At 36.0% G+C, this 21,387-nt stretch overlaps 1 protein-coding gene across 2 annotated transcripts in view; it reads left to right on the forward strand.

Annotated features, from left to right (window-relative positions):
- FAT1 (FAT atypical cadherin 1) overlaps positions 1 to 21,387 on the forward strand; it is a 101,937-nt gene that overhangs the window by 25,806 nt on the left and 54,744 nt on the right. For both annotated transcript variants that reach the window (XM_059469765.1, XM_059469767.1), the window contains exon 3: positions 11,528 to 11,842. In XM_059469765.1, the coding sequence (XP_059325748.1) occupies positions 11,528 to 11,842 (315 nt within the window). The remainder of the gene's footprint in view (positions 1 to 11,527; positions 11,843 to 21,387) is intronic.

The raw sequence follows: 21,387 nt of genomic DNA on the forward strand, positions 1-21,387 counted from the left end.
TTAAGATGGTCACTAACCCCTGAAATTTACAGAAAAAACCTGTAATCTGTAAAGTTTAATAGTTTCAAAGTATAGTTGTTGCAGAGCTGTCCAGGTTTTAATAGTTTGCAGAGGTCTAAACAGCTAGATCCTTCTGGATCAACAAACCAGTTTCTGAACAATTAAATGTGTTGCTCTTGTGCATAATTGGCTTCCCATGCGTCTCATTATTTTCCTTGTAGACTCTTCTTCTGCCTAAGGGGGACCTAGGTTAATCTGTCAACTCCAGTTAGTTTTGAAATTCCTGGGGCCGTTTGCAGAGGAATTTCCCCTTCAGAGGCTCCCCATTTCCCAGCTAAATTATGAGACTTACCACACTCATTGTCAACAATTCCTTAGTAGTAAGAAGACTAATAGAGAAGAGGGATTTCGCAGTCACTGGTGAAGCCAGAGTTCTAAAGACCATATATTTTTTTCATTTGTGTGTTTAAGAAATTCTTATAAACTTTAACAAAGAATATAGAAATTCATCCTTCGTGTTTCTCATGCAGAGGCAAGTACACACTCTTTATAAAAAATTGATTAATTAATTTCCTTCTTTGTCCTTGATGTTCATAAGTAAACAAACAGTGGACCTGTAAAAGCCTTTGATTGTTTGTGAATCACCTACATTTTAGTAGAAATTTTCTTGGTCATGAAGGTAACTTAGCTCAAAACAGCTCAGCAATATTATCCCAAAATGTTTTGCTTAAATAGTTTCTTATTCTAATTTTATTTCTTGGGTCATAGAAACTTGTTATGTTTTTATCTGAACACAAAAAGCTGTCCTGAATAAGGGATGGGTGGCCAGAGCAATGGCTTGCCTCAGATCTTACAAACCTTGCTCGTGTAATGCAGAAGCTGCTTTTGTGGGTTCTGAAATCCCATGTGCTGGCCCAGAACCTGCTGGCAGTTTGTCCTGCTTTCTCTAGTATTTTATGAACCTGCTGTAATGTTGAAGTGCAGTCATGTTTTCTTCAACAAGTTTTCTCTCAAAGCGTGAATGACTGATCATGTTAACAGCAAAGCATGCTTTGCTTGCTGTCTCTTCAAGGCAGTGTAGATCCTATGTGGTTGTATTACAATAATTTTTGCTATTGGCAGAGGAGTTAACATTACATTTTCCTAATGTGGACGCATCAGGGGGTTTTTGTGTCTCTCCATATCGAGCTTTAGCAACATGTACTGTTCCTCTGTATAGCAATTATATTGCCTGTCCAAAAGCTTGACATACAAGCCGCCTAGCTGACAGAAATAAGCTGGAACTATTAAAATAACCATAAATGAGGCTGACAATGGGAGCTGTCTGCCATTGTCCCAAAAGATTTTTTGAACTGGAAGTAATCAGTTGAGTTCTAAGGCAGCGCCATCACGGATCTTCTAATTGCAAAAATTCCCCCTCGCCAACCCCCAACTTCCTGAAAGGAAGTTCACAATCTTTGTGGACCTTAGGAGATTTATTGATTGTAGCCCAGACTACCTAGTACCAAATCATAATTTCTGGGCATAATATTTTATGTAGACAATTTTAGGAACATACATAAAAACTATTTTTCTTTCATAAATGGTCCTAACACTGTGTTTTCTGTTCATTTGACTTTTTTTTTGTAGAAATGTGCAGCAAGTAAAGTGGCAGGAACTAGAAGTTAAAATGTTACTGCTTCTAATTATTTACAATTCTCTTTTTGATAATTTCTTATTTGACTTTACCATTTACATGATAATGGTACCTGATAAATCTGGCTTTTCAATGTTTTAAAATATAGTCTGTTTTTGGCGTAGCGCTTTAACTATGCACATCTTTACTTCTAGGTCTTTTTACAATCTCTAGATGCTTATTTAAGGGATAGCTGCACCTACCTGATGAACATTCTGTTTTTCTTCAAATCTCTCTACCTACCTGGTTTATAAGCTGTGCATAGCAAAGGGCAGTAGTGACCCTTCCTCTCTCTCCACTTGAGCACTGTTCAAGTTACTGCTGTTGACTCATAGCACAGAAGTGATGCATAAACTGTGGTGTATTTGTAAGTTTTTTGTCAAGGTTTGGGTTTGACCACATGCTGAGGCTCTTTGGATGCCAAGTTTTTGTCCCCAAAAAATATTTTCAAAGGACAGCTTTGATAATTTCTATGGACTTGGAAAAGTGAGATAGGTTTCACTGGACACTGATAGTGTCTGATTGTTTCACTGACTGCTCTTGCTGTTGTTCCATTGGTGTCATAGAAATACTTTAATTTCAAATACAGTAGGTTTGTAATGAAACCTGGGGGGTTTGAGAGCTTGTACTAATATCACATTTACTTAGGCTTCTGCTGCAAAACTGGATTTGGCTATATATTTTGCTGTATCTAGTCAGTGCAGTGAAGTTGAATTTGAGATGTAAAACATAATTTTATTATGATTGAGGTTTTTCTTTGTTCCATTTGGGCTTTTTTTTTTTTAATTAAAATTTTAAATCTGCTTTGCTGGTGATGGTTCCTCTACTCTGTTTAAGGGTGGGTTCTGTGTGCCTTGCAGTGATATTCTTCCCCTTCCATCTCCCAGAACTTGCAATAACTGGTCCCTGGAAAGAAAGCAAGCAGTGGTGGACTCTACACATTTAAGGTCTTGCTACTGCTGCAGTTCCATCAACTTACTGATATTGATTGTGATTTCATTTGAAACTTTCCAGGCCTTATTTGAGTTTAATTTGTCCTTGAAATAGCAACAGGAGTTGCTTTCCAGTCAACAGTTCTAGCTAAGCATGACTTCTCAACTGGTAGTACGTAAAGCACAACCTGAAATGTGTGTAACTTTCTGTGTCAAAGAGCTATAAACAAAATTTAATTACATTTCGTGGGATCTGCCCTTATACATGCTGACAAAAGACTTGTAGTTCCAGTATGATATTTTCAGCTTAAGTACTTTTTTGGTAGCTTTTCCAGAGAGAAATCTTTCAGTGCATTCCCTGAAGCTGAAATTGTGAAGTTTAGATTTTTTCATTGCCTTTCTTATAAAGAAGAAATTTATTTATGATAAAGAAGAAATGTTATATACATATAAAAGCGAATTAAACCCACTGTATAGTAACTTATTGAATATTTAAAGAAACAAATGTGTAAAATGTATGTGATGAGCATTAACTTTAAGAACAAAGTAAATAATTTATATTGATTATGTTGTTTATATTGTATGCTAGACAGTATTATCTTGGGGTACATGAGAAGCTCTTAGGTTGGTTGGTGGATTTTTGGGGTTTTTTTCCCAATAACATTAAAATGCAATTAACCAGGATGCATGTAAAAGGCAAAACACCAAACTATTTCAAAAATAAATCAGAATGTGTTAATTTGCATTTCAGCTTAGGCCAACCAGAAGAATTTCCGAGTGGTTGAAAAGGGAAAAATGAACTATTTCAAACTAGACTGAATCATTAGTTTTGCACATTGATATTCCTCAGATGTGTTTGCAGACAAGTTACCTCACTTTGAGGTATGGAAAACACAGTATCGATGGTTTGTTGCCAGGTTACAGACTTTCTGTCTTTGCCTAATTAATGCTTCTGGAGAAGAGACGAGTGAAAAGCAGTGAACATCTCTTGTTCATGTGTGGTTCAAAGGCAAGCAGTAGTTCCTACAACTTTTCACTCTCCTTCAGAGCTGCAAGAAAGGATTATTTATATTCTGAGACAGTACTGTTTAGTCTGTGTGAATCTTCAGATGCAAGAAGTCTGAGTAGCTTGCATTGTCACTGATAAGTTTTAAATTGCTATGGAGGTGAAAAGCAAATTGTATTTCTCTGGGTGGCTTTTGCACCATGTTCCATAGAGGTGCAATCATGTAATGCTTCCTGTTCAAAGTGCACAAACAATAAAAGTAAGGAACTTTTCCAGCTCAGCTTATTTGTCAAAAATAATACTTTTCTTAAAAGAAGAGATTGTATATACTTTTAAGAAGTTCACACTGCCTGCCACAAGTCTTTAATATTTCGGGAGTTAAATTGCTGCGCCTTTCTTGATATTCTGCTGTGTTTATGGAGTGGATGAGCTGACATTTCACTTTTGCAAGAGGAATCTCATGCCATTCCTTCTTTAGAGGGAGATTGTTTCATGGACTTACCAGGATGGAGATTTTGGGCTTTTCAGATGATGTTTTATGTAGTGAATAGTTTGTTGTCTTTGTGGCAGGACATAAGTAAAATTTTCAGTGCTTAAGGATAGCTGGTTTGTGTAAAATTAGGGCTGATGTGGTATTGTGCTGTCTTTGTTTTGGTTTTACTAAGTGGTTATTTATTACACTTGAGTGATCAAATACTATTAAATTTTGTTGACATTAGCATTGGCTGCTATTTTAGAAGCATGGTAGGCTTAAGGTTTACTTGTCTCTTACACACTGGTGCTTGGTAGAGGCCTGAGTTAAAGTAGCACAGTGGCCTGAGGGAAAGAATAATTTTTTTCTTCAGAGTTCAATAGGTTACATGTTTCAAAACCTTCAAATTATAAAACATTTTATGGTATGTAGGGTTGTGACTGCTGCTTCAAGGCATTTCCCAATGTCAGATTACAGTCATGACCAGAAGCTTCAGTAGTTATCAGAAGGAAGTTGGTAAGTTAACAGAAACACAGATAGAGGGTTTTTTTTTAATTGCTGTAAAAGTGGAAAGAATCTGAGCTATGACACTGGCCACAATTAGTATTACAGATGGATGTAGTACTTGTAAATCGTGCACTAAACTCTGCTGTAGTCTGTTTTATCTTGCATAGGTAGATACCATAACTATTAATGAATGCACTTTTTTTTATTTTTCCAAGTCACCTTCCTTCTTCTTAGCATTTCTGACAGGGATCATAAAGTGGAGGGAAAAGAAACCAAGTGAAAAACCCCTCTGTGTAACACACAGGAGCACGCAGGGTTGCACTTGCCAACTGTCCTGGTTTGACTGTGCCTCTGGGAGTTACTCACCGGGAAAAGGAGGGTAACAGAGTGTGGATGTGCTCCTCTTCAAGGCCTCTGGGGTCTGCTGAGAAGCAGACAAGCACTGCATCTTTTCCTAGACCAGATGCTCTTTCCTGGTTTCTTGTGGGTGCCAGTTTTTGAGGGGGGGAACGACCTGTTTGTTTTCTGGATTTTTAATCCTGTCTTCTCTGCTATAGCCTCTCTGTTTATACAGCTCAGGAAAATGCTAATCACATCATGATAGGTAATAAGGAAAAAAATCTAAGAAAAATAGAGCATATAAGAAGAGATGAATGGGAAGTAATTTATGTTCATCTGTGTTTGATCTGGATGTGTTTGAAGAACTGCACTGTCATTAACAAAGTTATTGGTTAGAAGAGATGCTGTTTCAAATAAAATGAGCTGTGCAAAAAATCAAAAGTTAAAAATACCAACTTTATAAAATATCTTTGTTTTTCTGGCCTGTTCTAGCCATGTAATTGTGGAGATTTTAGTAACAACCTGAAAACTGTCTGTTTTGAATTGAATAAGCTAAAATATAATAGTATTTTATTAAATAAGACTTTACTTAGGAAGGTAGCCAAACCACTAACAAATTCTTTGTTTTAACAACAACTTAAGCAAAGTTTCACAAAATGTAAAGCAGAAATTTTGTCAGAAAAACTGGCAAGTAAACTTCTGGGAGCTAGGGTCCTTTAGATCCCTGTGCACATAGTAACTTCTGAAAAATACATGTTGCCTATCTTGAGGTAGTAGAGATTCACAAAGTAAACTGCAGAATGTGCTGAGCAGTTTTATCTCTAGTTTAAAAGAGTGTGCATGCCTTAGTGGCAGTTTACCCTGCAGTGACTCTCCGTTTGTTTAGAATGCAGGACAGTTGCAGTCTGGGTTGGTGTGCTGGCACTCTGGTGCCATTGAGGACAGCGTGTCTCCGTGTTTATAACAGGCTTAATCCACTGGCTTTCGAAACTTAGAGTTGAATTGGTTGTTTGTTGAAGGTCATATTTGATCAAAACTTTTGTTCGTGCAATTTGTAAAATACTGCTTTCCCCCTAGCCCTCAGAATGGCTTTTAAAGCAGCTGAAGAAGCTTTTTGATTTACCCAACTTATTAGAACTTAGATTAATTGAGTTTGTAATCAGATTTCAAGCATCATGTTCCAGGCCAGGGATTTCTTAGTTTGCTTCAGATGTCATTCCGGGGGCAAATTCTGCTAAACTGCATTTTCATGCTTTGCTGAGAAATGATTGCAGGTTTTGATTTCCATTATGGAATCGTTAATATTGTTAATTAGAGTTCTTATGGATAAGCACACTTAAGGAGGATCATCCCTGGGAATTGGGAGTATTATAGTTTGAGCATTTGTTAATTAGATAAAATTGGCATATGTAAGAGTGTCAGATTTGAGGTGTATTTTATGCTCTTTTTTTTTTTAAGAGTGACTTTGGTTGTAGTGATTTGTCTTGTGGGATTTAAACTGGGGGAAGCATTGCTTCTTGTTACCAATGGGGTTACTCTTTCGAGTTTTTCCTCAGTTGCTGTATTCATATACCATCCTATTCTTCCACATTAAATTCTGTCTAAATTATATTCTACAGTAGTCACTTAGGACTTTTGCCTTCCTTTAATGAAATTGATGGAAAAGTCCTACTGCATCAAGTGGAAAGAATACCTAGTCTAAAATTTCAGAATATGAATATTGTAAAATCAGTTCTGATGTCCTCTTGCAGATGACTGAGAAACATTTCATCAGAGCTCTTTTGTGCTCCCCTCTGGTGGTTAGTGACTGAATTTAAATTTCTTTTTATCCTGATCACCTGGAAGGTTTCACGATTGCACAGCCAGTCAAGTGAAAAATGCTTTTTGAATCCTCACTTCACCTTATGTTTTGAATAACAATGTTTGCAAGTGTTTGGGATTACCATACATGTGAAAGATTCATTAGTAGATTTCTCAACCTGTCTTGCTACATAAAAAGCAAATGGTTTGTAAAAGTCAAAATTAGCTAACTGCCTTAGCATAGAGGATGGATGGGAAATCTGCTGGTTAAAGATATTCTGTGAATGAGGGAAGAGTTAGAACAGAGATGGAGCTTTTACAGCATTGAAGCTACAGTAAAGGCACTTCAGGTGTATTCCTTAAATGTGCCTTGTACCACTTGAAGAGAAAAGGAAAAATTCTTTCTAGGAGCCAAAACATGCTCTTGAAACTGATGATATGATCAATATCTTACTGATGCTTAATGGATCTAGATGTTTGCAAGATTAAAACAAATTAATTCTTATTAGGTTGTTTTATTATTTCAGTTTGATAGAAGAGTCCTGATCAGTTTTTTCTCTGTTACCTTGAGAACCACTGGAACTAGAAACCAGTGAATTTATTAACACCTTAAGTGCTGAGTGCTGGCTTTCAGGCAGCATACAGTCTTGTGCTGCCCTAAAATGTGAAATAGGCTACTGTAGTCAATATTTGCAAAAGCAGAAAACTGATGTGCTTAAAGGACTGATTCTTGACTTGTGATTTGGTAGGAGAATGATTGTTATCATTGTTAACAAAAGTAATCAGTCATTTTTTTTGAGCTTCTGTTCCTTAGAAGGTGTAGTAGGCTACTGAAGTTTTCATGCAATTTTATTCATTATTGTTCAATAGAAATTAAAAATGAAGCTATTAGTGTTCTCATAGGCAAAATCAGGAAAGATTTAGTGTTAAACTTTTAGAAGCAGGAGCAATTTCAACTAGAGTAACGACAATAGGATTGTGTTTTGTAATTACTGGTGTAAGATTGTTGAGGGGGCAGAGAAAAAACTGAAGTACTTCTTACAGTTATATGTGTTTAGTTTTTATTGTACTTTGTGACATAAAAGCTGATATAGAACCAGAAGAAATTCAAGTTTTGATTGTCTGAGCCTGCCCCCACCCCTAGATGTGTGCTGGATTAGTATATGTGTTCCATTTTATTGCTGGGTTCAAACATCATGAAGAAAGCTGAGTCATATTAATAAACCAGTCGTCCCTTCCTTTGCTATATTGCCTGCAGCTTTGAGCAATGAGCAGAGGTAGGTGTGGTGGCCTTTCCTCCATAGCTCTCAATATGCTATTGGGAAAGGGAAATTTTTGTTCTGTACCTTCCTGTTCCCTTTTTCATAGCTTTTATGATGCAGGAATGTTATTTTGAGTCTTCATTTTTGATATTGTCAAAGTAATTAATCCACTTACCTGCAATGCCTGTCTCTAGTAATCATGGAATTGTAGAATGGTTTGAGCTGGAAAGAGCCTTTAAGTTCATCTAGTTCCAACTCTGTGCCCATGGGCAGAGACACCTTTCACTTTCAGAGACCAGGCTGTTTAAAACCCATCCAAGCTGGCCTTGAACACTTCCAGGAGTGGGACATCCACAAGCATCTGTTTCCCAACTTGCACATTCATACCTGTCTATTGCATCTATTTTAAACTGTGTCCTTTGTACCTTTAAAAAAAAAAAATCACTCAAGAATTAACCCATTTATTAGTGTTGAACAGTTAGGTAGATGGTTTTGCGTAGGTGACTGATCATAAAATTGTTTTTGTGGATGCTTTTTATTTCAGATTGGAATTATAAAAGCCACATAAAAAAATGTTCATCCTCAAATTCAGGATAAGTTTAGTGAGAAACATGAGGAAAATGGAAAACCAATGAAATTCCCCGTTACTTTGAGTAATGCATGCTCAGAGTTTATGTGAGTGCCCCTGTAGGAAATTGGGACATTCTAATGAAAGCAGAGCTATCCTGTTGGGGAACCTGTGTTACATGGTGCATCCAGTGGTCAGATCATCAGACAGATTCTAAGCCTTTCTCTACAAACTCTATGTAAAATACAGAAGTAACATTATATATGCAGATCTAAATTGGAATTAAAAATTACCCAAAAGACAAAGTTGCCCATGTGCACTGTATCATACTGTAAGTTTTCCCACATATTTCTTTTTGAGATACTAATTTTTCAGGTGTGGTACTGTTTTTTCCCTCTTCATCTCATGTGATGGATGTGACTTAAGGGAATGGACATTTGAGAACTAATACACTACAAAAGTAGAATAGGTTTAGTTATCCTTTTGTCTGAGGAGAGCTTTGATAACTAGGGAGGTAGATTTTGTTGATGTTAGGTGAGCATATTGCAGGAAGTAAGCTTCATTTCCACAAGAGTCTCTTTTTATCTTTCTTTAGAATCAGTCAAAGCAGTTTTAAATTAATATGCCTGTTCTGGTGCAGCTACTGTTTAGAAAGTGGGATGTGTAAAATGAAAACAGTGGCTCTTTTCAGCACGAATTACAAATAAAAAAGCAGCATTGCTGGAACCTTTGCTAGAAGGGAGTTAGTACAATCCAGGCTTCTCTTTGGTAGGGCATGAAGGGCTTACAGAACTTTCCAAGGCATACATAGAGTCCATCCAGATTTAAGATTGTTTGTATGCTACATCCAGCATTTAGATTTAGAAATGAGGCCACAGTAAGTAACAAATTTAATTACTCTCAGCCAAGTCTCCTGGCTGAGGTAGAGTCACACAAAAGGTGTGCCATGAGTTACAAAATAGAATCTGGGTAACTGAGTGCTCAAGGCTGTGTCCATTAGAGGAAATTTATGCAGAAACTATTCAGGTAACCAGTGCACAAATCCAATGACTACTGGATAGTATTAGCTTTTTGTTGTAATAGTAAAACTGTCATCAAACAAAATGTAAATACTGAGGCAGAGAGACTGGAAATGTCTCTCTGTCACCTAAACTTACTTGTTGATGATGTTGTTCTGCAAAAAGATAAAAAAGGAAATTATAAAGCCAGTAGTTTACTTTCAGGAAAACTCTTATAGACTGCATGTAATGCATGCCTATTTTGAGATTGCAATGCCCCTCCTTTTTACCCCAGTTCTGTAGCCTTTGGCGCTATATTAAACCAATTTCCACACTGACATCTGGTGGTAGTTCTGAAATGCTATGTTGCTTGAAATGCTATATATGGGAGTTCGCAGGTCTAAGCATCAGTTTCAGTCCCCTCCAGCTCTTCTGAAGTGATCTTATTGACGTCTTAAAATTTTAACCTGCCATGGTCAGACCAGCTTCTCACAAGGCAAAGAAACTAATGAATAAATAACTAATTCCTTAATATTTTGCTCAGTCAGTATAATGTATCCAAAAAAATGTCTGTAGTATGTGAATCACGCAATACTTAGAGTTAATTCCTTTCCCAAAGAATTCCTGTGAAAACAGTGGCATAGTTTTTTTGAGATCCTGTTTGTCTGATGGTGTGTATATGTAAGTATATAGAGATATATGTATCTGTGTGAAGTAAATGAGCTCAGTAGAAGTGCCACATCATGCATACTCTCATTATGTGGCTTTATCCAAAGTCCAAAACTGGCTGTCATGGTGATAGTTTGACTCATCTTGGCTCCAGTTCCGATTAGTCCTGGTGTGTGAGTGTACAACAAATAGTGAGAGCCATGACAAAGCCCTTCAAAATTTCCACTGAAATGGTTGCAAGGGCTTGCTCTGTTCCTCATCCTGACATGTATCAGGTTGATCTTAAGTTCTCTTAAGAAAATATCTCAAATCAGACACCCTGTAGGAGTGATTGGATCAGGAAAAGGAAAGTGCGAAGTTTTATTCTGCCATGGTTCCATGACTATTTAATATTCATCCCCCATGGGTTACACCATAGCCCATAGCCTTGTGACACATGCATAGCGTGGCTGTACATGTAGATCAAGCTGCTTGTAAAAATAAAGTTTCTTCATGCTGTAAATTCTTTAGTAATTTCTGCCCTAGACAATCTCCTGTCGGCTCAGCAGACAGCTTTTTATTAAGTTTGTGAATTACATAGTAGCTCCTTATTTGGTAATTAATTTTATGTTTGTAAGATTGACCAGATTTTTGCTCCTATTTTTGCTGCCTTCTATTTCCAGAGTAATGGCAACCATTGGTTAGTCCTAATGTTGCAAAGGTTACATTTGGTATAATGTTTGGTTTTTTTTCTGTGACATGTCTGTGTGAATATAAATCAGCATATAAAGAAAGTTCAGTCAAATAATTCATTTGGGCACAGAGATAAAAATTTTTCACATTTAAGTAGTTATTCATTAATACGAATAATAGTAAAGAGATCAAGAATTTGGCATCTAAACCAGATAGTTTAATGTGGTATACAGTTTACCATAATGAGTACAGAGAGTAATTCAAGTCCCAAAAGATTGTGAATTAAATATTAAATTTAATCTTTTAGGCAAAACCGATTTTATGAATAGTGCTGACTGGTCTGATGTATTTCAAAAGATGTTGGAAAGGAAATAAAGTAATATATTGTTTTAGTAAGTGATGCATAATTGCTTAAAACTCTTACAGTGATTTTATTTGTTGTGGCTTCAGATTAGTCTTAATGTGTGTGTGTGTGTATTAGCACACACTCTGGAATCAATGTTGGTTGTTTAGAACTTGTATTCATTTTGATTTATTAATTTACTTAAACTTGTTGCTTACTGTATTTTTACACATTTCTGCATACTTATTGAGCATTTTCTATTTATCTTTCTTCCCATTAAACAGGCATCATTGAGACTGCAGACCACCTGGATCGTGAGACTACGTCGCATTACTGGCTTACTGTTTATGCAACAGACCAAGGCGTTGTACCTTTATCATCTTTCATTGAAATCTACATAGAAGTTGGGGATGTTAATGATAATGCTCCTCAGACCACAGAACCAGTTTATTACCCAGAGGTCATGGAAAACTCACCTAAAGATGTGTCTGTCATTCAGATTGAGGCATTTGATCCAGATTCTAGCTCAAGTGAAAAACTAACCTACAAGATTACAAGTGGAAATCCACAGGGATTCTTCTCAATAAACCCCAAAACTGGTAAGTACAATACAGTGTTTTATTTTAGGTAATAATAAATTATTGTGTTTGCATAATTGCATAAACCAGGTGAAATCAAAATCTTTGGTTTAATGTTGGAAACATGCTTTCACAATAGTGGAGTTAAGCTGGTGTCTTGGGTTCTGTCAGTAAGTTATATAAACATGTAGAAAAAGAGATATTAGAGTGGAGCACTTGGTTCCAAGTACTTGACAACCACATCAGGTGTGTTTTCTGAAGGCTTACTTCTGAGTAGCTCCTCTCTAGACTGGTCAATGTCCATGCATTTTTATAGTGCAATAACTATACAGTAAAAACCCATATTTTAATTTAGTTTCATACAAATTGTTTTTAGTTGTCTTTATAGTTTTGTTTTTTTTTTTAATTATTTTTGGTGGCCAGGGGGAGGATGTCATGTTAGTCTAAGCAAAATAAGCCACTTACTCCCTGCAGACTCACTTGTCCCACAGTCAGAAGATTCTTTCTTTGTAATTAACTATTGCTGCTGCTAGAAATACATAATCTGGAGGATTATTTTCAGCTGTGGCTTTTATGCACTGAAAATATAGAGTCTGAGTTCACTGGTTATTTGGAAAGCTTCAGAAAAAAGCACTGAGGTTTTAACAGGGGAGTACAAACACAAGAACCGGGTAACCTCTTAGGAACTGAATTGCAGTTACTGAAAGGTTTGTAGGACAGACAGATGGGAAGCAAAATAATCAGTCTTAACTGAAGCTACCTAGTAATTTTGAAAATATTTTAAGTGTTGCATATCATCCCTTCCTTCTGAATGTGCAGAAAATAATACACATACTGGATGTTTTCCCCACAATCTATGCCTAGAGAAGAACTTGGGGTTTTTTTGCAAGGTTGTGCCCAGCTTAGCTTTTCATATGTTGTGTTTAGGTATTATTTCGCAGTAAAAATTATGAGAGATGCTTTTGGTTCACTGAGCCATTTTTTTTAAATCACAATTCAGAGAGTTTAAGATTAGAGGTCCTGCAGAGGCGCAGTAAGCGACTGTAATCTATTACAAACCCAGTAAGTACAAGGGAGCAGTAGAAGCTTTATTAATTTAGCTCTTGCCCATTCATGGAAGCAATTTCAGGGTACTTAAAGGAGCAAAAATGGAGTGAAAAAATGTTTTGAATGCTATGGCCTTCATTTTGTTCTGTAGTTATTTCAGCTCAGAGTATGAAAGACTTGTGTGCTTTATCAATTGCAATTGCTGTGTCAGCAAAGCTCTGAGTGCAAACACAGATATGTTATTTGGGTTATTTCTGCCAATAACTTCTTTGCCAGCGTGTGCTGCATCTGTGAAAACACTGCCAAGAGGGGCATATGAAATAGCTATAGCAACAGAAGATATTTAGTATAGTTAAAGCCTTCATCTAAACACTGTATTTACAAAATGTTGGTTTTAGAGAAAAGGGAGCCTTAAAAGTAAAGCAAGAGAAATTCAACCACAGTCTTCTGAAGTGAATGCAGAAAGTGTTTGTATGCTTTATTTCTATTTGCTTTACTCTGTCTCTTTTTTCTCATTTTACATGATGCAAAAGGAAAAAAGAAATCTGCTTTTTTATCTACTTCCTTGTGCTTTATGATTTTGAAAAAGTTCTATTGCCTGCCACTTTGATATTTTTTTGTTGTCTCAGTATAATACTGAGAAAATGGAAATAAAATTGCCTGCGAGTTGGGTGGAAACAAAGTGAATGACTGCAGTATTCAAATTGCAAAGGAACATAAATTCTACCTCCATTCTTTTCATCACTACTCTATAATTGGCCAGTTATTTTTGGTTATTGTTTCCTTAAATATTCCTGCAAAATATACAGGATACAAAACTACAGGTCATTTTCTCTTTCTCTTTCTTCTGTTCTTTTCCTCCTCTTTCAGCCCCCTGTATCATCAGGTGGCATTTTCCAAACTGTGTTTTGAAAAAAGACACTACTGTACCTCCCTTGCTGAAGTTTTGACATAAAGAAATATCTTTATTCCTATTTAATGGGTAGAATTAGGGCGCTGGGGGGTTGTGACTTGTCTTGGACAAAGTTTGCAGTTTTCTATGTCAGTAGCTTACTGTGATCTCATTTATGTTACAAAGGGACCTTGAGTGAGAGAGCTCAGCACAATAGATGGTGAAGTGATAAGGAGCACTTAATAGAAAAGGAATAAAGATTTTCTGTCAAGAGAGCTTCTTACCTGCCTCTATTGTAGCACTCATACACTAGAAGCAAGCAGTTCAATCCACAGTCCTCAGTTTGGTGTTTAAGAATAAAAAGCAAAAGAGCAACTGGAAATTATTAAATCATTCTATTTCAGAACACAAGCACTGTGAATAAAAGAATCTCCCTCTGATTTACATTCAGCTGAAGAAATTTTTTTTTCCCCTCAATATAATTAAAGGCCCAGGCTTAGGTATTCACCTGTCATGTGCCATTCATGCTATTACTGTTAAAATTGTAATGCTAAATAGATATGCTTCTAGACAGACATCTTAAACATAGTGAAAGGAAAAAGGTGGGCAGAGCAGAGAAGGGAAGCTTGTTCCTAGAGTGCATTCAGATAATTCAATGGAGAAATTAAAAAGCTAACTCATATATACAGTTGTCTTCCCATTTCATGTGCTCTAATGGGACATACTGTCTATCCTGTACATGACCAGTTTGAAACTGTTAGTCTGCAGTGAGCACTAACATAGGGGCTGGGTTTTGACTAAGATTATCAAGTTCTTAAGTTCTCAATTCTCTCTTCTATCTATAAGATACTGAATGTATTTAATCTGAATAGATCTTACTTGATGTGAAAGTGTTTTCAATGGAATTGACATGCTAAGGAGTTGAAAAAACTTTAAAAGACACTGGTTATTGTTCTAGTTATAACACAGTGCATTTTATCTTCCCAATCACTTAAAAGAGGGCTCAGCTGAAGAGTACATTTGACTAGAATTGGAGAGATCAAGTCTTGTCTTGTTTGCTTATGTGTGTATATTATCCTTGTTGTGTATATTATTCTTGTTGTGTATATATATCTTTGTGAAGAAAGTGTTGTACTTATGAGCTGTCCAGCTGTCCAGAATAAAAATAGTTATCATAATATTATTAGCCAGAAAGAATGAGAACAGAAACTTAATTCCACAACTTTCATGCTCAATCTGAGCACAACTGTAGACAAACCTGCAAATTATGGTAACTACTTTATATCTGCTAAACTTCTTGCAACATAGCTTGTAATTAAATACAGAAGTAATTGACAAAGTGGAAAAGTTGCAACTCGTGCTAATACATTGAGGTGGAAAGAGTTGATGTTGCACGATTTGGTGGCTGTTCTGAACACATGTCCTGGGACTCTGTGGTTAATCTCAGCACTTAACTCTAGAGCTATTGCACTGAGGCTCAGAAAAGATTTGCACCTTTACCGACACTCATGTACATCAGAGGATTGTATAGCAGTAAACAAGTTCTGAGATTGGTGCCTTGGAGATTAAAATACATATACAATGCTTTTATAAGCACACGTAATACATATGGTGTGTATAATAGTGCTTTAGTACTATTTCTGTTTCTTGCAGGTGTGGTTTATTTGCTTGTGAGCTATTTGGGTACTTGTAGAACTGAAAAGTTTCATGTATCATAGATGTAAGCTCCACATCTGTATTTACAAAATACAATTGATTATTTTAATGCTTGGAGTAAACTACTCAGTGTTTCTATGTTACATGAACACAGTCCTATTGAGTAGAAAAACTTCTGGTTTTCCTCATCTTTGTGCCTTTCATGTTAAAATATCTTAATTTGCTTTTTTGCTTTTGAGAAGTGTTGGAAGGATGACACTTGATAGCAGGATTGCTTTCTTAGAGAAAGTGGATCAGATAATTAGTGTGGTATCTACAGGTAGTAGCTGATGATACCATTGCATATAAGTGTACATTTATGAGTCAATGAATTATGATTTTATAATTTCTAATCTATTTGGATTTAGAAATTACATATTTAGAAACTGATCTGTTAGTTCCTCTTCAAAAGAGTTATATCAATTTTACTAAAAGCTTTCAATCAAACCATTTAATTTCTTTCTGTCTGAGGAGGGTAGGACATGATTGAAATAGGAGCTTTTTGTTGCACCCAGTAAGAATTGTAAGGGTGGTTTGCAATCAAGCTCCTCAGTTTAAAATGTGTGCTGACAGTTCCCCAGAATGACATTGTCAACCAAATTATTTTCCTGTCATTGTTTCCCATTTCATATTTTTCTTCTAGCTTTACTTTTTAAATTAAGGGATGGCAAACATCATGTGAAATTAGAAGAAAGGTATTAACTTTTAGATGACTAGCAATAACTCAGCAAGTCATATGTAAAACATGGAAATTGGAGAGCTAGGGAGAATTTCCTAAATTGCTGTAGAACTAGACATAAGACTGAATTCTCTCTTAACAAAAAAAGCTCACCGAATTCCCTTAACTCTGTATCAGTTTCCATATGGATGAAATAGTTTTGCTATGCCATGTTTTTTAAATATGGCTGCTGCTCAGTGTTACAGGCTCTGTATGATTAATATGTCAAAGATTGCCGAGTTAAGGTGCCTGAAAGAAGGTTATATTGCTTTATAAGTGCAGCATGCATGCTAGAAGGGCAAAATCTGCATTTGCTTAGAGAAAGGAGTTCCAGCTTCCTCTAGCATTACCGAGCAGGATAATTGAATCCTAACCAGGTATCCATATAGGGCCCTTATAATCTTTTTGTATTACCTTGCACATATATTCAGGCTAGAAATAATTTCTGAACTTTTGCTCAATTAGTATGCTTCTTTCCACTTCCCTAGGACTTGTGTTACATTTGTTGTGCCAACCAGATTTGGCTTGGGGAGGGAATCAGGGCTGGGTAGCAATAAAACACTTTCTTGACAAGTCATGCCTCAGAAATTTAAAGCAATAATAGCGAATGAGGAAGAGAGGTACCGAATATTGCGCTGTATAACAATTTTGTTTCAGATTGGCAGAAATGCTGATCACAAAAGTGTAGCTTTCTATGCTTTTAATGAAACCTGGTATGAAAGTGATACATACCTCTGAAAACTAGACTTGGGTTCACAACGTGGACAGGAGAATGCCAAAATAAATTTTGAGTTGTTATTTTTTGCATACTTAGGTTTTGCAGGTGTAAAATAGAAATAACTGTGTGACCTAATTGGGAGTGTTGTAAAGCTATAAATATTTATATATTATATAAACCATAATTTATATATGAAGCAGTTTGGTATTTATTATGAGAATATTATGGATGTACCTTTGAGGAAATTAGTAATCCTGTGGTGTAGGACATAGTCCATTTAGATAAGGATATTAGTAGGGGAATTCAGCAGAAGCTTTGAGTAATTTCCCATTTCAGAACATAACTGTGTCCTGTGCATTTGACACAGTAACCTTTAATGGAGAGTGTGTGTGTGTCTGTCTGTTGGTCTGTCTGATTTGGAGACCGAAGTGAAACGGGAAATGGGTACAGCTGCAAACAACTTCCATGGGTTTCCGATAACACTGGGGAATTACTTAGTGAGGAAATGAAGGGTCAGTGACCACAGAGTAGTATTGGCTTCATTTTAACAAAGGAAATCTTTGTTGTTTAACTACTTGTGGGTTTTAATCCCAATTGACGTAATGTTTTGGAGGTTGGATAAAACCAGTGTTAGTATATTGCACGCTTATGTGATTTAAAATTAAATAAAGATCAAAATGTTGAATTCTTTCATGTAACTTCTGTAGCTGGTAAGCCATGCAGGCTGAATTATTGTTCACTTATGTCACACAGCTCGATGTGTATGTAGCAGCTCAAGTGTTTAACTGTGACAGGCAGAGAAAGTAAAGTATTTGATTATACTGTCTCTAGGACAGATTTTCTTCTTTACTGAAAATGTAATCAGAATTAGCCCAAATGTTTTTAAAAAGATTTTAATTCTGCAAAAAGCTACTTTGATTTGTCTTTTTAAAAGCACTTGAAGTGCTAGGTCTTTTTTTTAACTGGGAAAACAAGTTAATATCTGAAATTTCTAATAATATTTTCATATCCACTCACTCTACACTATTTAGAGAGTATCTGCAAATATAGAAATTTTACTATAATAGAGGCAGCTATTTTTAAAATTACTTGAAAGCATTTATGTTTTACTTTTAGTTAGATACATTTCTGGAATTTTCTACAATTATATGATCAATAAACATTAATTTTACACTTAATTTGAAATCTAGTTGAAATTGAAGTTGTACCGTGTTTGTTGTATTGGATGGCTTAGCTTTTTATGTAAACTATTTTTTTTTCCTTACGATGTACATAAATAATATTTGGACAGTTGCTTGTCATTGCTTCATGTTCAGATCACAAATATGATTAATGAGTATTCTGCTCAGCGAATTCCAGGATGCTGTTGAAATAGTTCAGGTAAGTGACTCAACTTCAGATGTGCACCTTGCAGTTATACTTTACAGTAGTAGGATTGAGTAGTTAAATTGCGTGGTTACAGACAAACATGGTGCCTCATGGTATGAAATATTAGCCATACTTTTTGATGCTGTATACAAAACTTGCAGTCTGTCTTGGTAACAAGCAGCAAACTCATAAACACTGAGCTGGACTTGATGATCCCTGTGTGTCCCTTCCAACTCAGCATATTCTGTGATATTAGTGTACTTCAGTAAATGGGCTGCACAAATACGCCCTTAGGGACAGGGTGTTACCCCTTGTTTGATGCAGTCCTGGGTTGGGTAGGACTGAGATCTCAATTATTGCTTGACTTTTCATGGAGTACTATTCAAAGAGCAAGAAGTGTTCATCTGGGACAAATGTGCCAACAATGTTTTTTGTGAATGAAATCCGGAGCATATGCACTAGCATTTGAAACAGGAATAAGGAAATATCTAAGTAAAAAGAAAAGGTGATCTGAAGAGCAAACACAATGTAGTTCTTAATGTGTTTCAGACTTTTCAGTCTGGAGTTTACTTAGGTGTCTGTACACTGTGGGAGTGTCCTGTTGGCTTTTGCTTGAATGGCTGTACATGGGAATTGAAGAGGAAAAGGCACCAAAACTGTGAAAGACTGTACTAGTCGAGTGCCATCATGTTATACTTAACAAAAAGGGAACAGTGACTTCATCAGGGTGTACTGCAGTAGGTTTCCATTTTAATTTTTTTAAAGCTAGGGTATTGTAACTCATTTGTGTAATTACCCTCATGAGGAAGTTTATATATGAAGTAGAAAATAAGTCCTTTAGCCCCAAAATTGCATTTAGGCAATCCAGAAAAGTCTCCTAGCCACAGGCTGTGCACTCTGCTAGGCAGAATGAATCTTTGTTCTACCTAAAGAACTGCATAGCAAAAAAAGGTAAAATTCAAGAGGCCAGAGAGAGCAAGCAAACAACAGCAGAACTAAAGAAGAGAGTATATGGCTAGGAGAATGGAAAGAGGAACTCAGACTCTCAATTCTTCTTGAAAAGTGATACTATTTTTGAGATCTTTGTTGAAAGAACAGTAATGATTGCTTTTAAGTGTTGTACTTGAGCAGAAGAGGCATTTGCAGCCATTTAAGGTGCTTTTAAATTATAATCCTAGTTTATCTTGGGACTGTATATTTACAATCATATTTCAGCATTAGAAACTTACTGGTGACAATTCTGTTGCTGGTTTCGATGAGAGTTATTAAGGTGTGTAGAACAAGGAAGAGTTTAGGAATGAAGAGCAAGTGAAATTGCTAAGGAATTATCTTTAAGACTATGTAAACCAAAGTTCAGTTTCTTTATGATAAATTTGCTCCAGTATGATAGCTTGTTAGCACTATGTTGTATCTTTTTTAACTCAGCAGTCTGCCTTCATGCTGATGTAGGACAGTGGTGATATGTTAGACTTTGGATCTTATAATAGTCATCATTAGTCATTACATGGCTATTAAGACAGTTGTTTTTTTGCCAGCTGCAAAGCTGGAATCTCGTCTTCAATCCTCTGCTATTAATTTGTATTGACCTGGTTTTATTAACCTGTTCATTTGGTTTGGTTATGAAGAGGATTTTTGGCTTATGTAGAAAACAAGGTTTGACTGTAGTTTTCCCAAAAACTTACCTGAACATCTTCAGAAAGAAAGTGTGGGCCTTTTCTGATGGTCATTGATTGTGAGATGTTACATGTAAAACACAGTTAACTTTTAGTCAGTTGAAAGAAGACTGAATAAAAAGTTGTCTTTATGTGTCAAGTGATGAAATAATCATGGATTATTGTTTTATCAGTTATTTTCTTTGTATTTTGGAAAGTGCTGAGATATCAGAAGAAGTTTAAAATGATCTCATTAGAGGTCTTTCAGACAATGAGACACTCACTGTATTATGAGAGATGTCTGAGACATGATTTGATCACACCTAGTACTTCTGTGAGGAGGAAACTACTGATTTCTGTGAACTTCTTAGTCTGTCATACAAAAGAAAGATATATTCCTCTGTCTAGAAGGGAAAGCTGTCTTGAATTGGATATAATACACTACTTCTTAAATGACAAAGATTAGTAGGAAACCCTGCCTTGAAGTGAGACAGTATCTCTATCACTTGAAGAGACATAATTGGTGTTCAATTTACAGAATATTTGCTGTAATTTGCTCAGTGCTTTTGGGCTGTAGTAGTTATACAGTAGTTAACACGATTACCATTACAGCCATGTGTGAGTTTAAAATCCATGCTTCCTTCAAATCTTAAACTGATTTACGTATTAAGACCTTATAAACAGATCTGAAGGCATAACAATATGTTGAGAAAAGAAAACCCTTTAACATTCGCTAGTAATTTGTTGGTTTGGAGGTTGAAATGGGGGAACGAGAGCTAAAATAATAATTGACTAAGTTACAGTAATCATAACTGAGAGTTTAAGTGATAATTGACTGATGCAATCCAGAGCAGCCATTTCTGCTGGTTAGTTATGGTTTACATTTGACACAGAGGACAAAAGCCACATTGACCAAATATGTCCTCATTTTTAGTTTATGACCTGTATCTGTTGAAGTTAGTGATAAAAAAAATTGTAGCTGCTTCCTTAATTCTTCAATGCAATGCATTCAAAGATCAGAGAAACTGTATTTGTTTTTGTATGCTGCAATGCAAATAGTGTTATACTAATTCAAATCAAGCCTATCAGTCCAAACTCATTGGAGGCAGCATGGTACACTTGGCATCTGCTTTAGTCTTTTGGTTCATTGTGGGGGTTAGCCATGTCTAACAGGCAAACTCCCTCCCATCTGCAGAATCTTCATCCTCTCAATCTGAATGTGCAGTTGGAAAGTCTGCAGGTATTTGTGAAAGCACAAATGCATGGGGATGCAGGATGTATACACAGCAAAATAAAAACTTTGAGCCTTTCTCCTCCCCTTGGAAAGACCACTTTTTCTGATGCCACTTCTTTCATCGCTGAGATCATCCATGCCATAAAGATAGCTAATAGGTAATTCTTAACGCAATGCCCACCTAATATTCTATGGGTTTTTTAAGGATGTTGTCATTTTGGCATTGAATGAAAATTGTTGAT

Source organism: Ammospiza nelsoni, chromosome 4 (assembly GCF_027579445.1).
Source record: "Ammospiza nelsoni isolate bAmmNel1 chromosome 4, bAmmNel1.pri, whole genome shotgun sequence".
NCBI lineage: Eukaryota > Metazoa > Chordata > Aves > Passeriformes > Passerellidae > Ammospiza > Ammospiza nelsoni.